The sequence below is a fragment of the Pseudorca crassidens genome, chromosome 17, assembly GCF_039906515.1.
Source record: "Pseudorca crassidens isolate mPseCra1 chromosome 17, mPseCra1.hap1, whole genome shotgun sequence".
NCBI classification, from domain to species: Eukaryota; Metazoa; Chordata; class Mammalia; order Artiodactyla; family Delphinidae; genus Pseudorca; species Pseudorca crassidens.
In genome coordinates, this window is record NC_090312.1 from 38,242,094 (window position 1) to 38,266,905 (window position 24,812).

General features: G+C 36.1%; 1 protein-coding gene across 11 annotated transcripts in view; it reads right to left on the minus strand.

The window, feature by feature from the left end:
* Window positions 1–24,812, minus strand: part of VPS13B (vacuolar protein sorting 13 homolog B) — a 798,169-nt gene that overhangs the window by 734,571 nt on the left and 38,786 nt on the right. For all 11 annotated transcript variants that reach the window (XR_010936247.1, XM_067711645.1, XM_067711646.1 and 8 more), the window contains exons 5-6: window positions 6,873–7,040; window positions 2,617–2,798 (exon numbers count right to left, since the gene is read on the minus strand). Coding sequence is in view for 10 of the 11 variants with exons in the window: in XM_067711645.1 (XP_067567746.1) it covers window positions 2,617–2,798; window positions 6,873–7,040 (350 nt within the window). In the remaining variant the exon portion in view is untranslated. The remainder of the gene's footprint in view (window positions 1–2,616; window positions 2,799–6,872; window positions 7,041–24,812) is intronic.

A 24,812-nucleotide genomic window follows, 5' to 3' on the forward strand; every position in this document is an offset into this window, starting at 1 on the left:
TTAGCCACATCCTAGAATGGACAATTAAATCTGTACTAATGATCAGTAAGATTTTTTTATATAGTAAGGCTTCCCTATATCCATTACTTGCTTTCAAAATATATCTTGAATCCACCCTTAACATTCCCCAACTCTACTAGTAGATTCAAGGTCAAAGAAGGAAAGTAAGTCCACTGTCCTGAGACAGTGGCATAATTACTTTTGAATTAATACTTTTCCATGCTTATCTTTACCTAAGAAGCTAATTCAAAAATAGAAGGGAAAAGTAGCAGAATTTAAACAATGTGCACTGTAGGATGCATAAGGAAAAAAAAAACATACTCATGACTGAGCACTACCAAAGAAAAATGGGTGTATTTCATATATAAATAGAAACTTAAGTACAATAAAGCTACATAAAATAGCAAGTGTTTTATGTTTTAAAAAACGTAATGTAGGGCTTCCCTGGTGGCGCAGTGGTTGAGAGTCTGCCTACCGATGCAGGGGACGCAGGTTCGTGCCCTGGTCCGGGAGGACCCCACATGCCCCGAAGCGGCTGGATCCGTGAGCCATGGCCGCTGAGCCTGTACGTCCGGAGCCTGTGCTCCGCAACGGGAGAGGCCATAACAGTGAGAGGTCCGCGTACCGCAAAAACAAAAAACAAACAAACAAAAAAAACCTAATGTAAAAATAATACATAATTTATACAGCCATGCCCAAACAGGCACAGTAGTCAATCCCAGTGTTCAGACTTGGGGCTGGCTTTTCCATTATAGTACAAAAGCCTGTAATTCAATAATAAAACTTCATTCCACATTAAAACTTAGTTAACAAGATCACAAGTCACTGTGTGAATTCTTCTTCAAAGACAGATAAATAGGTAGACAGACAGACAAGAGGTACAGAAAACTGTTATGCAATAAAAGAACACAAGATTTACACTTAAAGAGTAACTATACACATTAAAAATATTTACCAGTACCTTGAAGAACAAAATGAAGCAACTGACAAAGGATTAATCTCCAAAATATACAAGTAGCTCATGCAGCTCAATATCAAAAAACAAACAACCCAATCCAAAAATGGGCAGAAGACCTAAATAGATATTTCTCCAAAGAAGATATACAGATTGCCAACAAACACATGAAAGAATGCTCAACATCATTAATCATTAGAGAAATGCAAATCAAAACTACAATGCGATATCATCTCACACCAGTCAGAATGGCCATCATCAAAAAATCTACGAACAATAAATGCTGGAGAGGGTGTGGAGAAAAGGGAACCCTCATACACTGTTGGTGGGAATGTAAATTGATACAGCCACTATGGAGAACAGTATGGAGGTTCCTTAAAAAAATAAAAGTAGAACAACCATACGACCCAGCAATCCCACTACTGGGATATACCCTGAGAACACCATAATTCAAAAAGAGTCATGTACCACAATGTTCATTGCAGCTCTATTTACAATAGCCAGGACATGGAAGGAACCTAAGCGTCCATCGACAGATGAATGGATAAAGAAGATGTGGCACATATATACAATGGAATATTACTCAGCCATAAAAAGAAACGAAATTGAGTTATTTGTACTGAGGTGGATGGACCTAGAGCCTAGAGTCTGTCATACAAAGTGAAGTAAGTCAGAAAGAGAAAAACAAATACCATATGCTAACACATATGTATTGAATCTAAAAAAAAAAAAAAAGTGGTCATGAAGAGCCTAGGGGCAAGACGGGAATAAAGATGCAGACCTACTAGAGAATGGACTTGAGGACATGGGGAGGGTGAAGGGTAAGCTGGGACAAAGTGAAAGAGTGGTAGTGTACATATGGACATATATACACTACCAAATGTAAAATAGCTAGTGGGAAGCAGTCGCATAGCACAGGGAGATCAGCTCAGTGCTTTGTGACCAGCTAGAAGGGTGGGATAGGGAGGGTGGGAAGGAGGGAGACCAAGAGGGAAGAGATATGGGGATATATGTATAACTGATTCACTCTGTTATAAAGCAGAAACTAATACACCATTGGAAAGCAATTATACACCAATAAAAATGTTAAATAAATAAATAAAGCTCCTCTAAAAACAAAAAAAAAAGACATTACTGAAAAACTCCCATTGACATAAAATTGTAATTACATGTTGAAACCACAGATAAAAAGCTAAAATTTCCTAAACCAATAAACTAAGATATTAGATAAGCAAATTTAAGTCTTGCAACATTACCTAAGAAAGATAAGGGTCAATAACTATTGCTATCACATAAACAATTTATAAGGATTGAAATAAAGATTGATCTTCAGTCTACCATGGATATAAATACACTTTTTGATATGATCTCTTCTATCTACTTGAAGAGAAAAACACTAATCAGGTGGACAAACTAAAAAAGAAACTACAGTCACCAAAAAAAAAGGTGTCCCCCAAATACCTCTATTAGAACACACAATACAAAAAGTTATAATATGTAACAATTAACATAAAAGTTATAAATAAAACATTTTTACAAAAAATAATGGTTTATATATTTATGAGGTTAATTTCTTCTTTGCTTTTTAATAATAATTAGCATGCATGAAAGTCAATAAGGTAGAAACATGCAACTCAACTATTAGAAAAAGAAACACCTACTTTAATAACAGATGGCATCTTGGAATTCAGGTTATCATATGTAAAATGCAGACGTGTTCTGAAGGAACATTTGTACAATAAAGGATCCTGGTAAAATTCTATTTTACCACTAGCATTTCGTTTATCAAGACAAACTGTACAGTCGGAAAAATTGATAACCTTTCTCAGCACCAGATCAGTTGCTAAAAAGGAAAGAAAAACATTTTAAGTAAAAAGTAAAGTTAGAGGGAAAAAAGTCAATTATTTATTAGTGTAACAGTAATAAAAATAATAGCAGAAATAAGATTAATAGCGCATTTAATACATGATGTCAGAACCTATAAAAGAACTTTTCATTTTATTATATCATTTAAACCTTCCAACAACCTTAGGCACAATAATCCCCATTTTATGTACAAAGAATCAAATAGAGCCTAAAGAAACGAAGCAGCTTGCCCCCAATTTGCTTGACACCTAACTACAAATTTAAGACAAACTTTATGAAAAATTTTGCTACATTTCACTATCTGCAATGTAATATTAAATAACAATAATAAAATAAAATTCTTGGGCTTCCCTGGTGGCGCAGTGGTTGAGAGTCCGCCTGCCGATGCAGGGGACACGGGTTCATGCCCCAGTCTGGGAAGATCCCACATGCCACGGAGCGGCTAGGCCCGGGAGCCACGGCTGCTGAGCCTGTGCGTCCGGAGCCTGTGCTCCGCAATGGGAGAGGCCACAACAGTGAGATGCCTGCGTACCGCAAAAAATAAATAAATAAATAAATAAATAAATAAATAAATAAAATTCTTGAAAAACCACATTAAAAAAATATTTTGAGTAACAGTCGCTCATTTAACATTTATTTTACACTGAAAAACTTACTGCTACTCTCAAAAACTGCACTCTTCAGTATGGTAGCCACCATCGATACGGTGTTATTTAAATTTACCTATGAATTAACTAAAATCACATAAAACTAAAATTTCAGGTCCTTGGTTACATTAGGCACATTTCATGTACTCAGAAGCCACATACAGTTAGTGGCTAGGGTACTGGACAGTAAAAAATAAAACATTTCCATCATCACAGAATATTCTAGTGGCCAGCACACCTCTAAATAATAACTAATGAAGAAATTACAAAATTACCAGTAATGGTATAAAGTTTGTTTTCAGGGGAATAAAAATGGAAACAATTGCTGGTAAAGTATCAAACTAGAAAATAAAACCTTTAGCATATTTATTCCTAACTAATAAGCAATTCCTAGGTGAACATTAGGCCCAAATCTACTTGGTCAGTGACTTTCAGCTAGCAACTATCCACATGCTATGGCCATGGGAATCTTCAAAACAATAAACTATACCTTCTATTTCTGAGTATATCCTGGCAACCTCTAATTAATTCAACATTTAATTTTCTTCTCTTTTTTTGGATTTAAGTTTTTAAGAAGTATAAAGAGTATGCACATGTATGAAAACAGTAAAGTTTTATTCAGCCAATAAATTTCAAATTTGTCTGTTAGTTGAAAAAAACAAACACCATATAATTTCATTTTGAAATTAACTGAAATCAAATAAATGATTTAGTTACTGTTATATACATGTACATAAATTAAAGAAATTATCATAATAGGACAAGAAATGAAAGAAACCAGCTAGATGCTTCCTTCCCTCTCTTTATAATAATTATAATTCACTGAGTATTTGCTATTAGACACTACACTAAATCTTTTACATCCATTATCTCTTATAATATTTATATGGCTCTGTTTAAAAGCTGTGGAACAAAGGCACAGTAAGGGTAAATAACCTGTAATGTTAGACAGTTTATAAAGAGCAGAGGTGTAATTCAAACTCTGACAAGCTTACTCCAGAGCACATGTTCTTATCCATTATGCTATAAGAATATTAAGTGATCATATTTCAAGGATATCCTAGAAAATTTTTTGGTGAGAGAGGAAATTATTAAGCTTTGAAAAATATTTTTCTTCAACACAAATATAACAGGAACTATCTTAAAAAGATACAAAATGAATTCTGGTTCTGGTACTTACTTTACATAACGTACTACAATTTAATCTATAAAATGAGGATAATAACTATGTCTATCTAACAAGCACTGTGGAAAATGATTCTGCATTATTTTGAAAATGCGAATATTTGCATATCCTCCCAACTAACAAACCCACTCCTAAGTACTATATATGCCCTAAAGAAATGCTTACATGTATGCATAATGTTTTCAAGATTCATCCATGTTTTAGCATGTATCAGGACTTCATTCCTTTTTACAGCACTTTTTTAAAGCAATTAAATGATAAAATTTAATACAGCAGTTAACTCTAGGAAGAAGCAAGGGAATAGGACAGGGAAAAATACATTGGAAGGGGCAAACTGTTAATGTTCTAGTTACTTAAAGGGTAAGCGTTCATTATATTGTGTTATAACAAGTGTATGTTACATAAATCCTTTTAAGGACCAAATGTTGAATTAAAAATTAATAAAAGGGGAAACAGTATCTACCTCAGAAGCTAAAGGATTCAAACAAGATAATTAACTAAAAAAACAACAGAAACAAAAAACATAAACAGCACCAGGCACAGCAGTTAACAAGCACTCACTCAATAAATGGAAAATACTCTTTGCTGTTTTTACCACCACCATCATCATGAGCTTTCATGCGGTATCATACTTGACTCTCATAAATACACTGGTACGTTGGCAGTAATGATAATTCACATTTACAAATGACTTACCCAAGGTTGCACTAGGTTAGTGCTGGAGGGAAGATTTGAACCAAGATCCCCTAACTCCCAATTCAAGACTCTTTCTAATTCATTATAAATAACTTCCCAGAGTAATATTTGCTTTACTTCTATGTAAAAACTATAAATGACATTTCTTCCCCTAAAATTTCAACTCATTTATTCAATCCTGCATCATCCAGTTCTGTTTGTTTTCTGTTTTTCATAACTTTTTATTTTGGCATTTTAACCAAATATTTATTTCCACAGAGGATAAGAAGGAGGCATTGAAAATGTCTCAGAAACAAAATTTGGGCCCTTGCATATGCTCTTATTTATGCCTCACAACAGAGCTTCAAGATCAGGATTATTCTTCATTATTAAAATGTGAAGGCCAAACATTAAAGAACATACAAAAACAAAACTATATTCCAATTCTTCTAGTTCCTATTTGTATGCCCTAACAAGACAAGTTAAGTAACCTTGAGACTCAATTTCACTTTGCTTTCTTGTAACTAGGACTTAAAATAAGTAAATGAATATATGACTAAACGAATGAGAAAGGATATCACTTTATGGAATTGTAATGAGAATCTGAGAAAATGAATTTAAATAATAATAATAGCTCATTTTCTGAGTGCTGACTATGTATAAGACACTTTTATGCTGTGGTATATATTTGAGGAAACAAAGAAACAGTGAAGTGAAGTAACTCACCCAAGGTCATACATCTCTATGAAGTTGGGAGAGCCAGGATTCAAACTCAGGTAGTCTAACTTTAGTGCCAGCACCTTTAACAATTAGGTACAATGGCGAGTCACAAATAAAAGGTGTTCACAATAGTCTCCTTACTATATTTTCCAAAAATACCTACTGCTTACCCTATCAGAACATGTATCAACAAGTGTTGTGCCTTATTTAACTATTATGTCTTCTGACAAAACTAGGAAACAGCACTATTTTTTTCAGAGCTCTAATTTCAAGGCTTGACACAGTGCCTACCTTCCATGTAGGACATAATAAATAAAATAATAATAAATATTTGGTAGTTATTAAATTATATTATTACTTAATAGTTCTTTTACTATAAGCAGAAGGAGAATGCAGCACATAATAAAGGAGGCTTTGGGATTATCCAAAAATCCCAAATATGCTCTGTAGTACACAAACCTAAAACATAAATCAGTCAGATACACTGTTTTGCCATTACTGAACTATGCAAAAGCAACATGTCCCCTTTCCTCTTTCACAAACATTCAAAATTTTAACTAAGTATTATTTAATTTTTATTCCTTCAACCCACAGCATTGTAAAATACTATATATAATATTTGAAGCAAGAAAGTGACCGGTAAGAAAGAATAAAAATTAATATAATTGTATGCTAAATTTTACATATGTGCATTTTTCCAGTCTGAAGGCATAAAGCTTTCATTAGATTTATCTAGGAGCCTGGTGGCCCAAAAAAAGGTTCAGAATGCAAGACAACTGTTTCAACAATAGAAAAAGCTATACTCTTCTTGACGTTTACTCACCAGAAATATCCATGAATGCACGATCCCACAATTCACCTACTGTATAGCATTCTGCAGAAGTGATGTTGACTGAAAGAACAATATCATCTTCAACATATTTTAGTATGAGATTATTTATAACAATATTTACGTTATTTACAACTCGTCTAATCAGACTCTGCACATAACCTATAAAATAGGGGAAAAAAGAAACCAATTAGAAGTTAAATCTATCAATAAATAATTATTCTTAAAATGTTACTAAACTTAATATATGTGAAAGACAGGTATCATTTATCATATTTTGCAAAGATGAAACTAACATTCAGATAAGTAAACAGGCTTGCCAAAGAGACACAGCTAATAAGTAGCAGATCCATCCCAACAAAAACCATTACAAAGAAGTTCTATATAATGAAGTTTCACATGCTAAGAGAAACCGTATAAGCCATACCTTTTAACAACATAATTCTAGATCCCATTCAAAGATTATCCTAATCTACAAGTACTTTGTCTGATTTCTGCCTATTTTATAAACACTTTCCCAAATGAAACAATGTTACTATATACTGATTATACAATACATAAGAGGAAGAAGAGCTTCTTTAAGGTTCTTTTTGCAGCTACTGTCTTGTCTTCCTACTTTAAATACCCATAAAGATATTCAAAAACAAGGTCTGGAGGAAGAAAGATAGAAGAAACAAGACCATCATAACGGATTCAATGATTTCCACTTACTAATGTATAATACTGAAACACGGAAAGGGGGAGAATATGACTGAGGAAGAAAACACAGAAAGTATTAGAGAAAAAGGGGAAAAAGAACACAATGAAGAAGAGAAAAGTAGGGAAAGAAAGAAAACAGATAAAGCATGATGAGAATTCATAATCTCACAAGTTTCTCACACAATAAATGTGTATATAGATATATTACTGAGGAATATAATTGAAAATATAAGTGAAACTAAACCTAAACAGCATTTAAAAAGACAAAGGAGAAAAAGATTAAAAACTTTATTCAAATGCATTTTACACTATAAAACCTATGTAAAAAATAATAAAAATTTTAGCTATTTCATGAAATAACTATCTGCTTGTATTCTTTAAATCAGAACTTTACTGACAAAATAGAATCAACTTCTGTCAGCAACTGACATTGTTAACACCTACACTGAAGCCTGCTAGAAGAAAGCTTACTTAAATTTATTCCACCACAAATGCTTGCAAAAACCAACTCCTTCATTAATTACCAATGGATACAAACAGAAAAGAAATGTAGAATGATTAAGTTCAAGTTTTTCTCATATTAGCAGCTTTTAGAGTGCCAATTACCATATGCTATAAAATTAACATACAAAATATCAATAAATTTAGGGAACAAATACTTTACGAGAGTAGATGCTAAAATGATGCTTAACAAATTACGCTTCCAAAAGAAATTCTAAGTATCAAAATGTTCAACCTTAAAATGTATATTTCCCCCATGCTATCACTACTCAAGAGAGATGTTAAAAATGAACAGTTTCGGGCTTCCCTGATGGCGCAGTGGTTGAGAGTCCGCCTGCCAATGCAGGGGACACGGGTTCGTGCCCTGGACCGGGAAGATCCCACATGCCACAGAGTGGCTAGGCCGGTGAGCTATGGCCGCTGAGCCTGCGCATCCGGAGCCTGTGCTCCGCAACGGGAGAGACCACAACAGTGAGAGGCCCGCGTACCACAAAAAAAAAAGAAAAAAAAAGGAAGTTTCTGAGAAGTCAAGAAGCATGACTAACATTGGTTTTCCTATTTCTGAAAAACCTGTCATCAATAGAGAATTCATAAAATCCTCTTAAGAGTTTGAGTTTTTATTGTCTCCCCTGCCCCAGAAAAAAAAAAAAAACTCTCAGAGACAGAACCAGAGAAAACATATAATGCAAAGTAACGAAAGAAACATAATACTGTAAATGTACTGTAACTGACAGAAAACCTACTGATGGATTTTTCATCTACTTATTAACATCTTCTCTCAGTTTCTCATCATACAAGCTGAGATGAATAAGCCAAATCACCAAAGTAACAGAAACAAGTATCTAAAAAGAACTACTTCTACAGAAGACTATTTATGTCTTCGTATTAAAACACGCAATGCCAAACAGGAACTAACCAACAGAATAAATGATACACTATCTCCTTAATCCCTCATAATAACTTAGTTCAAAGTTTGCTACAGAAAAATGTCAAAGAGCAGATCTGGGCTTCCCTGGTGGCGCAGTGGTTGAGAGTCCACCTGCCGATGCAGGGGACACGGGTTCGTGCCCCGGTCCAGGAAGATCCCACATGTCGCGGAGCGGCTGGGCCCATGAGCCATGGCCGCTGAGCCTGCGCATCCGGAGCCTGTGCTCCACAACTGGAGAGGCCACAACAGTGAGAAGCCCGCGTACCACAAAAAAAAAAGAGCAGATCTAAGAGCTCTCATCACTCCATATTTAGAGACTCCCTAGGAATATATCTGTTCAAGTGAAATAACAGTAATTCAGGTCTATTCCACAAGCATCTGAAAACACAAGGTCACTCTGGGGATAAGAACCTCTAAGACGTCATATTAGATGGCTCTAAAACAACAGCCTCCTACTAGTCAACCTTTCCAGAAATTCTTATCATTATCCAACTCTCTCCCATCCACAAACCCCATTCCTCCAAACACATACATCTAATGCCCACAGCGCCAAAAAAACACTATGAATTTTCATTGACTTTGCTCATGATCTTCCCTCTGTGTGGAACACTTTGTCCATTCTCCCATCTTGTTCAGGCCCAGTATGAATGTCCTCTGCCCTATATCCTCTTCTCCAATGTCCCTCACCCTACACATCAACATTAAGGAGACTGTATCACTTTTCTTGGGCTTATGTTACCTCATAAGCCTATCATTTGTATATGTTTATGTATAATTACCTTCTCTGTTAAACTATGAAATCCTAGAGAGCAAAGATTATATCTTATTTATTTATCTGATATGATTAAATTAAATAGTGTATGGCAAATACTTAGGTTACAAACAGACAGTACTTGTAATCAGTTTATCTTAACATGGTCACTAGGAAGCCAAGTTGCTCAAAAACAGAGATTCCATGGTTGATGACTTGGTTACAGCACCTAAAAACTTCCTCATCAAATTTTTGGTGTAAAATATTTTGGGGGGTTATGCAGCATAATATAGGCAACTTATAGTTACAGGAAAAGTTAGTTCTCTCTAATGTTCTTGCCTTTTTTGTAAGGTTGAAATTATTCCAAAACAAAACTTATTTAGAAGGTTAAGAATAAGGATTCCTTATTGGTAATGCAGTAGAGAGGTTCTATAATACAAGAATTTTTTTTTTTTTTAAATCCATCAGCTTTGGTAACTAAAAGATAACTTAGGGCAGTTACTGTAGGAGCTAAGGAAAATAGCTGTGGGTTGAAGATACTTATTACCAGTATTATTATTTGAGACAGTCAGAGAATTTCTAAACAACTAAGGAAGGGTAAAAAAGAGAAATAAGTGTAAGTACTTACAAGAAGAACACAAAATCACCATTACATGAAGATGACTGTTTTTTATACAGAAAATCCAAAAGATACAACTGAAAAATACTGAATATAGATCAGCTAACAAAATATAAAAATTTGCTATTCTTCATAATGAAATGAAAAGAGAATGGTTTAAAAAAATGATAATTCCAGCTAGCAATAAAAGATATGATAGCATTTTCCATCTATAAAAGTTTCAAAGAAATATTTTTTGATAATAAAAAACAGCACTGGACCAAAAATGTGCTTGTTAGAAGATACTGTTAACAAATTTTTCACAGGGAATAATTTGGTTACACATGCCAAAACCTTAAAATTACTCACAAATTTTGATTTTATAGTTGATAAAAATTTCTCCTAAGGAAATAAACAGAGGTGTGTGCAAAGATTTGTCTACCAGTATGTTTGTTAAAGCATTTTACAAAACAGAAAATGAAAAATAACCTAAATAACAAACAAAAAGGGATTGATTAAACAAACTATGGAACAGTTACACAATGTAATACATGCCAATGATTAAAACAACATTATGAAAAAATTAATGTCCTTAAAACATGTTCCTAACATTAAAAAACACAAATTACAAAAAAAAATCTATATGTGTATGTGCGCGCACACGCACACACACACAAACACACACACACACACACACACACACACAAAGAAACAAAAGTCTCTAAAAGGTTGTACATCAAAATGTTAACAGGTTCCAGGTTCTGGGTAAGATGAAGTAAGCACATTCCACTCCTTCTCACTAAAGGTAGCCAGAAAACCTGGAAAGAAAGTATGGAGCAGCTATTTCAGGACACTGAAAAGTAAACAGTAAGCACGAGAGAGGAAATAGAAGAATGAAAATCAGAGCTTACAAAGACAAAACAAATAATAAAATGGTAGAAGTAAATTCAAACATATCGGTAATTATTCTAATTTAATTGTATTGTGGCCAGAGAGGATGGTCTTTATGATAATGATTCTTTGAAATTTGTCAAGAATTCCTTTTTGACCAAGTCTTTTTCAATGTCTATACATATCCAATGTGTGCATCAAAAGAATGTACACTGTCTTATCTGCTGGGTGCAGAATTTTACATGTATCTATAAAATAATCTTGTTAATTGTGCTATTCAAAGACCCAGTTTGGGTATTTTTTTTTGTCTGCTTGATCTATCACATTTCGAACATAGGTTGTTAGGTACATACAAAGCCATCATATATTTTTTGGAGAACAGTACCTTTTACTATAATTCAGCATCTATTATATATGTCCATCAATACTTTTGCCTTAAGTTTTATTTTGCCTGATCTTTATGTTATTTTTGGATAGTGCTTGTCTACTATACGATTTTCCATCCTTTCATTTTCAATTTTTCTTACCTCTCCATTTTACCTCTGTGTTTTAGAAGCCACAAATACCTGGACATAACCACTCCTTTCTTTTAGTATCCCAAAAATATTAATTGTGCTTCCTTAGAGCTCCTCTTTGCTTTGGTTTTGCACTGTAGTTAGTAGTTTACAAAATCTCCTATACTAAGCCATTAATTCTCTAAGGGCAAAAATAGCCTTCAACTAGCTGCTCCAGCATACAGCAATAAAGATTTGGGGAACTGAACAGCCTGCCTCCACTAAGCAATGTTTTGAAACTCAATCTAATTAGAATGAAATAAAAGCTCTCCAGTTATCACTTTTTCTGTTATAAACAAAATATACACGTTAGATATATTGAAGGTTATTGACAAAAGCATAACATACTTTTAAAATGATCAATATATTAATGAGAAAGAACACCTGTATGGCAAAAATGGCTAGCTATCCATCAATATTTTGTGCTTCCCCTTCCAGAATGTAGAATTGTTTCTGAGATATGACTTCTAAGATATACATAGCGTCCATGAAGACAGTTTTCCTCAATGAAATTTGAGAAGGATATATACCACTTCCAACCTGGGGGTAGTAAGAAGTCGATAGGTCTTCTCCAGATTCTCCTCTTAAAAAGGCTGAAAGCAGGTCTGCAGGCCTACTAGAGAATGGACTTGAGGATACGGGGAGGGGGAAGGGTAAGCTGGGACAAAGTGAGAGAGTGGCATGGACATGTATACACTACCAAACGTAAAATAGCTAGCTAGTGGGAAGCAGCCGCACAGCACACGGAGATCAGCTCAGTGCTTTGTGACCACCTAGAGGGGTGGGATAGGGAGGGTGGGAGGGAGGGATATGCAAGAGGGACTAGATATGGGGACATATGTATATGTATAACTGATTCACTTTGTTATAAAGCAGAAACTGACGCACCATCGTAAAGCAGTTATGCTCTAATAAAGATGTTTAAAAAAAAGGCTGAAAGCAGTATAATTCAAAGCCTGGGTAGGGCAGAGCAGAGCCTCAAGATAAAAGGAAACTGGGCTTCTGACAGAACACTGCCTTGACTGGTACATAAAAAAAACAAACACTTTTGTCGTGCTAATCCCCTTAAATTTAGAAGTTAAGGTGTCCACCACTTAATATTAACTTAACTTACACATCTGGTCATTGTTTTTCGGTTTTTTTTTTTAAGTTTTTCCTGAAAATGTTAATGGAGAATGTTAAAAACAGTAAAAGCATAAAAATAGAAGAGGTAAAATAAGCTCTGAATTTCTTTTTCATTTACTACAAGGTTCTCTCTATTCTTAGATGTTCCAGAAAGGAACAGTGATTAGATAGCTGAAATTGCTGAGCTTCCCCACAGGCAAGTAGACAAGAAATGATTGTGCTATCTTCTATAAAAATACATTGCCATTTTTGGCTCAGGCTCTCGAACAGCTGATATATCACAAATATTCTTAAATTATCTGATACCCTCTCCAACTATTATTAAACTCCCTTTAAGGTGGCAAGCATTAAGCAAACACACACACACACACACACCCCTTCCATTTCATATTCAATATTTTCTGCAGAAAACAAAATCTTGAGTAAATGACTAATAATTTAATAATATATACCTCATGTATACCACAGGTATTGTAAAGTATAATAAAGTATTCCTCATCTACACCAAAATATCTAAGTTTCCAATTTCTCATCCACAAAACGTAAGCTAGATCAGAGGCTTAGCTGGGGCCTATAGACAGACTTCAGTGAGTATGTGAATACCCCAAAGTCACATGCAAATTTTAAATGTGCCTATGTGGGTCTATAACTTTTTCAACAGATTTTCAAGCGTCCATGTCCCAAAAAAGATAGACTGCTAGACCAGAAAATCAGAAGTAGCTTTATTCTACATTTCAATGACTCTATGATTCTGACTATTGATCTCTGAAAACCTGTGTGATTTTATGCAGTTCAGTTTTTATGCAATGCAGTAAATACATAAATGGCTATTATGAACCAGACATTGTATCAGATCGGAGCTGGCCAAATGAGGCTGTGCCATCTGTTGTTATAAATAAAGTTGTATTGGAACATAGTCACAAACATTAGTTTATTTACAGTTTATGGCTGATTTCACAGTACATCAAAAAAGTGGAAGAGCTGTAAGAGAAAATATATGGCTTGCAAAGCCTAAAATATTTAATAACTGGCCCTTTACAGAAAATATTTCCTAACCTCCATGCTAGATGATGAAGATCAAAGATGTCTAGGTCACAACTTCAGACCCAGTGGGCAACATAATTTTTAATTTATCTATACCCTAAATATTTCCATTGCACCCTATGTGTGTGTACATAAATATACTGGGTTGGCCAAAATCTGACTGGTTTTTTCCAAAATATGACTCTAGTAGTGCTTAGTTGCCTTTAACTTCATTTGAAACAATTTTTTTAAGACTGTATTGTGACAGCTGTCATATCAGTGTGCATTTAAAAAAAATAATCAAAATTGGTGAATTTTTGTGTAGCCATTTTAATACTGAAGACGGAAGGAAAAGAGCAACATTTTCGGCATATTATGCTGTTATTTCAAGAAAGGTAAAAACGCAACTGAAACGCAAAAAAAGATTTGTGCAGTGTATGGAGAAGGTGCTGTGACTGATTGCACGTGTCAAAAGTGGTTTGCGAAGTTTTGTGCTGGAGATTTCTCGCTGGACGATGCTCCACGGTCGGATAGGCGAGTTGAAGTTGATAATGATCAAATCGAGACATTAATTGAGAACAATCAATGTTGTACCACGTGGGAGATAGCCAACATACTCAAAATACCCAAATCAACCACGTAAAATCATTTGCACCAGCTTGGTTATGTAAATTGCTCTGATATTTGGGTTCCACGTAAGTTAACCAAAAAAAACCCTTTATTTTTCTTTTTTAAATTGTAGAACTTTATTTTTTTATACAACAGGTTCTTATTAGTCATCCATTTTATACACATCAGTGTATACATGTCAATCCCAACTGCCGAATTCATCACACCACCACCGCCACACCCCTGCAGCTTTCCCCCCTTGGTGTCCATACATGTGTTCTCTACATCTGTGTCTCAACTTCTGCCCTGCAAACCGGTTCATCTGTACCATTTTTCTAGGTTCCACATATATGCGTTGATATACGATATTTGTTTTTCTCTTTCTGACTTACTTCACTCTGTATGACAGTCTCTAGATCCATCCACATCTCAACAAATGACCCAATTTCGTTGCTTTTTATGGCTGAGTAATATTCCATTGTAGATATGTACCACATCTTCTTTATCCATTTATCTGTCGATGGGCATTTACGTTGTTTCCATGACTTGGCTATTGTAAATAGTGCTGCAATGAACACTGGGGTGCATGTCTTTTTGAATTACGGTTTTCTCTAGGTATATGCCCAGTACTGGGATTGCTGGATCATATGGGAATTCTATTTTGAGTTTTTTAAGGAACCTCCACACTGCTCTCCATAGTGGCTGTATCAATTTACATTCCCACCAACACTGTAAAGAGGGTTCCCTTTTCTCCACACCCTCTCCAACACTTGCTGTTTGTAGGTTTTCTGATGATGCCCATTCTAAATGGTGTGAGATGATACCTCATTGTAGTTTTGATTTGCATTTCTCTAATAATTAGTGATGTTGAGCAGCTTTTCATGTGCTTCTTGGACATCTGTATGTCTTCTTTGGAGAAATGTCTACTAAGGTCTTCTGCCCGTTTTTGGATTTGGTTGTTTGTTTTTTCAGTATTGAGCTGCATGAGCTGTTTATATATTTTGGAGATTAATCCTTCGTCTGTTGATTTGTTTGCAAATATTTTCTCCCATTCTGAGGGTTGTCTTCTTGTCTTCTTTATGGTTTCCTTTGCTGTGCAAAAGCTTTGAAGGTTCATTAGGTCCCACTGTTTATTTTTGTTTTCATTTTCATTACCCCAGGAGATGGATCAAAAAACATCTTCCTGTGATTTACGTCAAAGACTGTTCTTCCTATGTTTTCCTCTAAGAGTTTTATACTGTCCGCACTTACATTTAGGTCTCTAATTCATTTTGAGTTTATATTTGTGTATGGTGTTACGGAGTGTTCTAATTTCATTCTTTTACATGTAGCTGTCCAGTTTTCCCAGCACCACTTATTGAAGAGACTGTCTTTTCTTCATTGTATATCCTTGCCTCCTTTGTCATAGATTAGTTGACCATAGGTGTGTGGGTTTATCTCTGGGCTTTCTATCTTGTTCCATAGATCTATGTTTCTATTTTTGTGCCAGTACGATATTGCCTTGTTAACTGTAGCTTTGTAGTACAGTCTTAAGTCAGGGCGTCTGATTCCTCCAGCTCTGTTTTTTTCCCTCAAGACTGCTTTGGTTATTCAGGGTCTTTTTTGTCTCCACACAAATTTTAAGATTTTTAGTTCTAGTTCCGTAAAAAATGCCATTGGTAATTTGATACTGATTACATTGAATCTGCAGATTGCTTTGGATAGTATGGTCATTTTCACAATATTGATTCTTCCAATCCAAGAACATGGTATATCTCTCCATCTGTTGGTATCATCTTTCATCAGTGTCTTATAGTTTTCTGCATACAGGTCTCTTGTCTCCCTAGGTAGGTGTACTCCTAGGTATTTTATTCTTTTTGTTGCCATGGTAAATGGGAGTGTTTCCTTAATTTCTCTTTCAGATTTTTCATCATTAATGTATAGGAATGCAAGTGATTTCTGTGAATTAATTTTGTATCCTGCTACTTTACCAAATTCATTGATTAGCTCTAGGAGTCTTCTGGTGGCATCTTTAGGATTCTCTATGTTTAGTATCATGTCATCTGCAAACAGTGACAGGTTTACTTCTCCTTTTCCAATCTGTATTCCTTTTATTTCTTTTTCTTCTCTGATTGCCGTGGCTAGGACTTCCAAAACTATGTTGAATAATAGTGGTGGGAGTGGACATCCTTGTCTCGTTCCTGATCTTAGAGGAAATGCTTTCAGTTTTTCACCATTGAGAATGATGTTTGTTATGAGTTTGTCATATATTGCCTTTATTAGATCGAGGTAGGTTCCCTCTATGCCCACTTTCTGGACAGTTTTTATCATAAATGGGTGTTGCTATTGTTTTCTTTGTTTCTATTTCATTTATTTCTGCTCCGATCTTTATGATTTCTTTCCTTCTGCTAACTTTGGGTTTTGTATATTCTTCTTTCTCAAGTTCCTTTCGGTGTAAGGTTAGATTTTTTTGTTTGTTTTTTGTTGTTTTTTTTTTTGCGATACACAGGCCTCTCACCATTGTGGCCTCTCCCGTTGCGGAGCACAGGCTGTAGACTTGCAGGCTCAGCAGTCATGGCTCACAGGCCCAGCCGCTCCGAGGCATGTGGGATCCTCCCGGACCAGGGCACGAACCCATGTCCCCTGCATCAGCAGGCGGACACTCAACCACTGCGCCACCAGGGAAGCACTGGTTAGATTGTTTATTTGAGATTTTTCTTGTTTCTTGAGGTAGGCTTGTATAGCTATAAACTTCCCTCTTAGAACTGCTCTTTTTGCATCCCATAGGTTTGGATCATCGTGTTTTCATTGTCATTTGTCTCTAGGTATTTTTTGATTTCCTCTTTGATTTCTTCAGTGAACTCTTGGCTATTTAGTAACGTACTGTTTAGCCTCCATGTGTTTGTGTTTTTTACGTTTATTTCCCTGTAATTCATTTCTAGTCTCATAGCATTGTGGTCAGAAAAGACGCTTGATATGATTTCAATTTTCTTAAATTTACTGAGGCTTGATTTGTGACCCAAGCCGTGATCTATCCTGGAGAATGTTCCGTGCGCACTTGAGAAGAAAGTGTAATCTGCTATTTTTGGATGGCATGTCCTATAAATATCAATTAAATCTATCTGGTCTACTGTGTCATTTAAAGCTTCTGTTTCCTTATTAATTTTCTGTTTGGATGATCTGTCCATTGGTGTGAGTGAGGTGTTGAACTCCCCCACTATTATTGCGTTACTGTCCATTTCCTGTTTTATAGCTGTTAGCACTGGCCTTATGTAATAAGGTGCTCCTACGTTGGGTGCATATATATTTATAATTGTTATATCTTCTTCTCGGATTGGTCCCTTGATCATTATGTATTGTCCTTCCTTGTCTCTTGTACCATTCTTTATTTTAAAGTCTATTTTATCTGATATGAGTATTACTACTCCAGCTTTCTTTTGATTTCCATTTGCATGGAATATCTTTTTCCATCCCCTCACTTTCAGTTTGTATGTGTCCCTAGGTCTGAAGTGGGTTTCTTGTAGACAGCCTATATATGTGTCTCATTTTTGTATCCATTCAGCAAGCCTATGTCTTTTGGTTGGAGCATTTAATCTATTCATGTTTAAGGTAATTATCGATATGTATGTTCCTTTTACCACTTTCTTAATGTTGGAGGGTTTGTTTTTGTACGTCCTTTTCTTTTCTTGTGTTTCCCACTTAGAGAAGGTCCTTTAGCATTTGTTGTAGAGCTGGTTTGGTGGTGCTGAATTCTCTTAGCTTTTGCTTGTCTGTGAAGCTTTTGATTTCTCCATTGAATCTGAATGAGATCCTTGCTGGGTAGAGTAATCTTGGTTGTAGGTTCTTCCCTTTCATCACTTTAAGTATATCATGCTACTCCCTTCTGGCTTGTAGAGTTTCTGCTGAGAAATCAGCTGTTAACCTTATGGGAGTTCCCTTGTATGTTATTTGTCGATTTTCCCTTGCTGCTTTCAGTAATTTTTCTTTGTCTTTAATTTTTGCCAATTTGATTACTATGTGTCTCAGCGTGTTTCTCCTTTGGTTTATCCTGTATGGGACTCTCTGTTCTTCCTGGACTTGGACGGCTATTTCCTTTCCCACGTTAGAGAATTTTTCAACTATATTCTCTTCAAATATTCTCTCTGGTCCTTTCTCTCTGTCTTCTCCTTCTGGGACCCCTATAATGCGAATGTTGTTGTGTTTAACGTTGTTCCAGAGGTCTCTTCGGCTGTCTTCATTTCTTTTCATTCTTTTTTCTTTATTCTGTTCCGTGGCAGTGAATTCCACCATTCTGTCTTCCAGGTCACTTATCCGTTCTTCTGCCTCAGTTATTCTGCTATTGGTTCCTTCTAGTGTAGTTTTCATTTCAGTTATTATATTATTCATCTGTTTGTTTGTTCTTTAATTCTTCTAGATCTTTGTTAAACCTTTCTTACATCTTCTCGATCTTTGCCTCCATCCTTTTTCCGAGGTCCTGGATCATCTTCACTGTCGTTATTCTGAATTCTTTTTCTGGAAGGTTGCCTTTCTCCACTTCATTTAGTTGTTTTTCTGGGGTTTTATCTTGTTCCTTCATCTGGTACATAGCCCTCTGCCTTTTCATCTTGTCTATCTTTCTGTGAATGTGGTTTTTTGTTCCACAGGCTGCAGGACTGTAGTTCTTCTTGCTTCTGCTCTCTGCCCTCTGGTGGATGAGGCTCTCTAAGAGGCTTGTGCAAGCTTCCTGATGGTGGGTAGAGCTGGCTGTTGCTCTGGTGGGCAGAGCTCAGTAAAACTTTATCCTGCTTGTCTGCTGATGGGTGGGGCTGGGTTCCCTCCCTGTTGGTTGTTTGGCCTGAGGTGACCCAATACTGGAGCCTATCCGGGCTCTTTGGTAGGGCTAATGGCAGACTCTGGGAGGGCTCACACCAAGGAGTACTTCCCAGAACTTCTGCTGCCAGTGTCCTTGTCCCCACAGTGAGACACAGCCATGCCCTGCCTCCACAGGAGACCCTCCAACACTAGCAGGTAGGTCTGTTTCAGTCTCCCCTGGGGTCACTGCTCCTTCCCCTGGGTCCCGATGCGCACACTACTTTGTGTGTGACCTCCAAGAGTGGAGTCTCTGTTTCCCCCAGTCCTGTCAAAGTCCTGCAATCAAATCCCACTAGCCTTCAAAGTCTGATTCTCTAGGAATTCCTCCTCCCGTTGCCAGACCCCCAGGTTGGGAATCCTGACATGGGGCTCAGAGCCTTCATTCCAGTCGGTGGACTTCTGTGGTATAATTGTTCTCCAGTCTGTGAGTCAACCACCCAGCAGTTATGGGCTTTGATTTTACTGTGATTGCGCCCCTCCTACCATCTCACTGTGGCTTCTCCTTTGTCCTTGGATGTGGGGTATCTTTTTTGGTGAGTTCCAGTGTCCTCCTATCGATGATTGTCCAGCAGCTAGTTGCGATTCTCGTGTTCTCACAAGAGGGAGTGAGAGCATGAAAAAAACCTTCTTGACCATATTTCCACATGTGTTTCTCTACTGAAACGTAACGAAAACGTTCCGTTTTTAAAACCAATTGTCATGAGCTATGAAAAGTGAATACTGTACAGTAATGTGGAATGGAAGAAATCATGGGGCAAGAAAAATGAACCACCACCAACCACACCAAAGGCCAGTCTTCATCCAAAGAAGGTGATTTTGTGTATATGGTGGGATTGGAAGCTCCTCTATTATGAGCTCCTTCCGGAAAACCAAACAGTTAATTCCAACAAGTACTGGTCCCAATTAAAGCAACTGAAAGCAGCACTCGACAAAAAGCATCCGGAATTAGTCAACAGAAAACACATAATCTTCCATTAGGATAACGCAAGACCATGTGTTTCTTTGATGACCAGACTAAAACTGTTACAGCTTGGCTGGGAAGTTCTGATTCATCCGCCATATTCACCAGACATTGCACCTTCGGATTTCCATTCATTTCGGGCTTTATAAAATTCTCTTAATGGAAAAAATTGCAATTCCCTAGAAGACTGTTCTTTGCTTAAAAAGATGAAAAGTTTTGGAAAGATGGAATTATGAAGTGGCCTGGAAAATGGCAGAACGTAGTGGAACAAAACTGTGAATACGTTGGTCAATAAAGTACTTGGTGAAAATGAAAAATGTGTCTTTTATTTTTGCTTTAAAACCGAAGGAACTTTTTGGCCACCCCAATACATGTATTCTGAGTAAAAGGGTAAGGAGAAAAAAAGGGAAGAGACAATTACATGACAAAATCAAGAAAGAGGAAGCTATGCACTAGAACACAAAATTTATCTGAGCTTCCTAGAAAATAAGTAGAAAAAAACTTTAATGAAAAAATATTTAACAAGAAAAAACATACCCGTTAATTAAGAGGTCCTGAATAAATTAAAGCACAATACCCTTAAAGCCATTTTAGAGAAAATGCAGAAGCAGCCCACAGAAGGCTGGCTTCTTACAATGACCTTCAACAAAACCAAAGGTTGTACACTTCAGAGAGCACAGGACTAAATAATCCAGGTATGTAGCTGTATGTAGAAGTAATCTCACTTCTAAGCTAGATAAAGTACAGAGAATACTGAGGAAAGCATGAATGAAGAAAGAAATAAATGAAACATCCTTAAACTTTCTCTCTAAATAGGAATTGTCAACATATCTTACTGAGTATCCTAAGCCCACAATTCAAAACTATTAAAAGTAATTGAAGGTTCTGGCCTATATATCATTAACTGAAAGAAAATGTGTATGGCTCAAATCAGTCAGATTCAAACTCTTTTGACCTCTCTCCCAGTAAGAAATATTACATCATAACCAAGCAAAGCACACATATACGCATAAGTTTCTTGCAATATGATTAACCTTTACTACATTCCCCACACCATGTGGTTTTCTATTCTATGCTACGTATTTTTTAAATGCTTGCCATGACCCACTAAATTGCTTTCACAATGCACTCACTGGTCAGGATGCATAATCTGAAAAAGACTGTTCCAGGTAACAAGACCAGAAATTGCAAAGAAATACGAGATATTGACTTGTGTTTCTTTCCTATTAGAGGGGTGCCCATCCTTCAAGATATAAAACAAACAACTATTCTCAACACCAAAACTTTTCTCAAAAAGCATCTCTGAATCTACGTAAATGTTTGAACTCCAAAATTATAACCACAGATGCTGGAAGAAGTAACTTTGCCCTAGAAAATTTTGAGAACAGGAATTCATCTCTACCATGAAAGAACCTTAATATAGGTTCTTTCCAGGTAAGATAACATTGCCAGAAATGAGTCCTCAAATAACCATATGAGTTAATCTTGAAATAAAAGGATTTACCATTATCCAACTGGACTGTCAAATTATCTTTTTTTTTTCCTTTGGCAATATTAAGTTTAGCTGCTCTGCCTTCCAGTAATTGTCCAACAAGTTCAGTTACTTCCTAAAGCAACTCCTTTAACTGTGATATTTGTCACAGCATAAAAGAGGATATGAGTCCTGTCAGGTAAGGCAGAAAAGCACCTGTTAATCCAAAAGCTACCTCAAGTAGTTTAGTAGAACACAGCTCTGTTTTATGCCACTAAATATAGGATGTTTTATGTTACGTTTATTTTTATGTTTTATGCTCCTAAAAATAGGTCAGTTCTCCCAATCCTGAATATCAGTATAAATTCCAATACAGTCTCTAAAGAATCATTAAAAGTCTGGGACCTGTTTTGAGGACATGCAAGTTAGCCCACAGAAGATTTTTAATCTGTGAAATCAACAACTGACAAAAGCTTTAAATTTTTCTTAAACAAGTTCTTAAAAGAAAAAAAAAATGTAATAAGACTCAACAGTTAAACCTAAAACTGCTTATTCTTTGCCAGGATATTGATGGAGAGAGTTGTATACAATGAGCTGGCTTAGGAAGTTTTAAGGGGATATGTAGTCAGAAATTTGGAGGGGTAAAGGGGTTGCCCATTTTATAAATAAGAATAAGCTATAGTTTAATTTACAGTTTAATTAGATTCACCAGGGACTTCTCCCAAGGAGTTAATAATTACGAAAAGAATTTAGAAAGCTCTTTAACCATCATAACTACTCTAAGTAGAATTAGAAACATTCAGAAGTAAAATAACTTCTTCTGGCACCTTCTCCAGCCGTAGCAATTAATCTATTTATTCTAAGGCCAGAGAGAATACTGAGATCTGTTAGGTAAAGTTCCTAAGAACACAAAGCATCAGCATTAACATCACTATAACACCAGTTAAATATGTTCAATTCAAATGTAATTTAGAAACTATATTTGAGGGAGGGCGGCTATGAAATGATGTACCTAATGGCAACCTCTTACAAGTAAAGTAGATGGTGCCAGAAGACTGTCCAAAATTAATAGCTTTGAAATTGGGTTGAACTTAGGTTGAAACCAGCTTACAAAGCTTTGGGGCAGAAAACAAGTGTATACCAATGTCAGCTATACCTCAAAAAAAAGAAATAATTGATAAATGAAAGAGAAGGACAGATAACTACTAACTGTAAAAAGGCATCAATGCACTTTGGCCACAGAGCTGACATGTAACAATCATTGTTTTTTTTTCCTTCATTAAACATTTATCAAGGAACTGTTATTTGTAAGCCACTACTCCTCCAGATAAATAAAAATTTCAGTTTCCTTTGTTTATCAAGAAGCAAGAGGAACAAAGAGACTATAAGTAGGAGTCAGAGGCAAGTCTTTGCTTGGAGAGGATGTAAGAAAGCAACTATACTCCAATAAAATTTTTTTTTAAAAAATCCCACTTATGGGCTTCCCTGGTGGTGCAGTGGTTGAGAGTCCGCCTGCCGATGCAGGGGACGCGGGTTCGTGCCCCGGTCTGGGAGGATCCCATGTGCCGCAGAGCGGCTGGTCCCGTGAGCCATGGCCGCCGGGCCTGCGCATCCGGAGCCTGTGCTCTGCAACGGAAGAGGCCACGGCGGTGGGAAGCCCGCGTACCGCAAAAAAAAAAAAAAAAAATCCCAGTTATCATCTTAAAATGTAAAAAAAGATTTGGGTCTCCTCAGGTGTTGATTTTGCATCAGATAAACTGGCCTGTTTTCAGAGTTCTCTGTGAGTGAAAACAGGATTGGGATCCACCTTTTAGGTATTGGAACTAATATAACTAAGGAAGAAAGTCCTGAGTCCCCAAGAAGAGCTGACTTCCATCCCTCTTTCTGTTTCCCTGATGACAACAAATAACTATAAGATCGTGAGTGTAATGAAGAAATAAACAGAAACATAAAAAAAAAAAAACAGAAAAAGAATGAAACACCTGCACTGACACTTTGCTCTGCAAAATCGCCACATGGAAAAGACTATAACTATTATACAAACATTTCAAGCAGTACAGAGCTAACTTAAATTTCTGGGAACTTTTTATACAATGATAAGATTATTGTTTAACTTAATGATGTAATGAGTACTTATCTTTCCCAGAACAATATGTCTCCTTTTTATTTAATGTGAAACGCTGTTAAAAACATCAAATGTGCACTAGTGTTCCATGAAGATGTATTTGATTCCTGACCTTTAATCTAGGAAAAATTTAAGGGAAGGGGTCCTGATATATGATCACGTGCATAGGGACAAACAGCAGCAAAGTAAGAACAATGTATTAATTATTGGGATTTGTCCTTTAATCATCCTCAAGAGATGATTAGAATCTATGAGAAAATAAATGAAAGGAATTATATATATAATTGAAGTGATGAAGCTTTTAATCTGGAGACTGGAAGCTGTCTGAAATGATCTGTGTTATTTTGTTGTTTAGATCAGTGATTCCTATACTTACAGATGAGTAAATTTTAAGACAAAAATATATTCAAGTAACTGTCATTCAGTCATCCACCTTTTAATCTTAAAGGAGTAAATAGAAAAAAAAAAGAAAGAAAGAAACTTAAGGAATAAACCTAGGACAAAAGAGCATCAAAATTTGAATGAGTCCAGAGCCCTCACAAACATCTTTCAATCTGTTCTGATGTCATGCAGCAAATTTACATATATTTTAAATATTTTATGACACTAAAAAATATGGAAAACATATATTCTACAAAGGGTTACAACAATGATTAATAACAATCAAAATTTTGGTTTTATCAATACCCTTAGAAGTTACCTGGTGGTGGGACTTCCCTTGTGGTGCAGTGGTTAAGAATCCGCCTGCCAATGTAGGGGACAGGGGTTCGAGCCCTGGTCCAGGAAGATCCCACAAGCCATGGAGCAACTAAGCCTGTGCACCACAATTACTGAAGCCTGCGTGACACAACTACTGAGCCCACGTGCT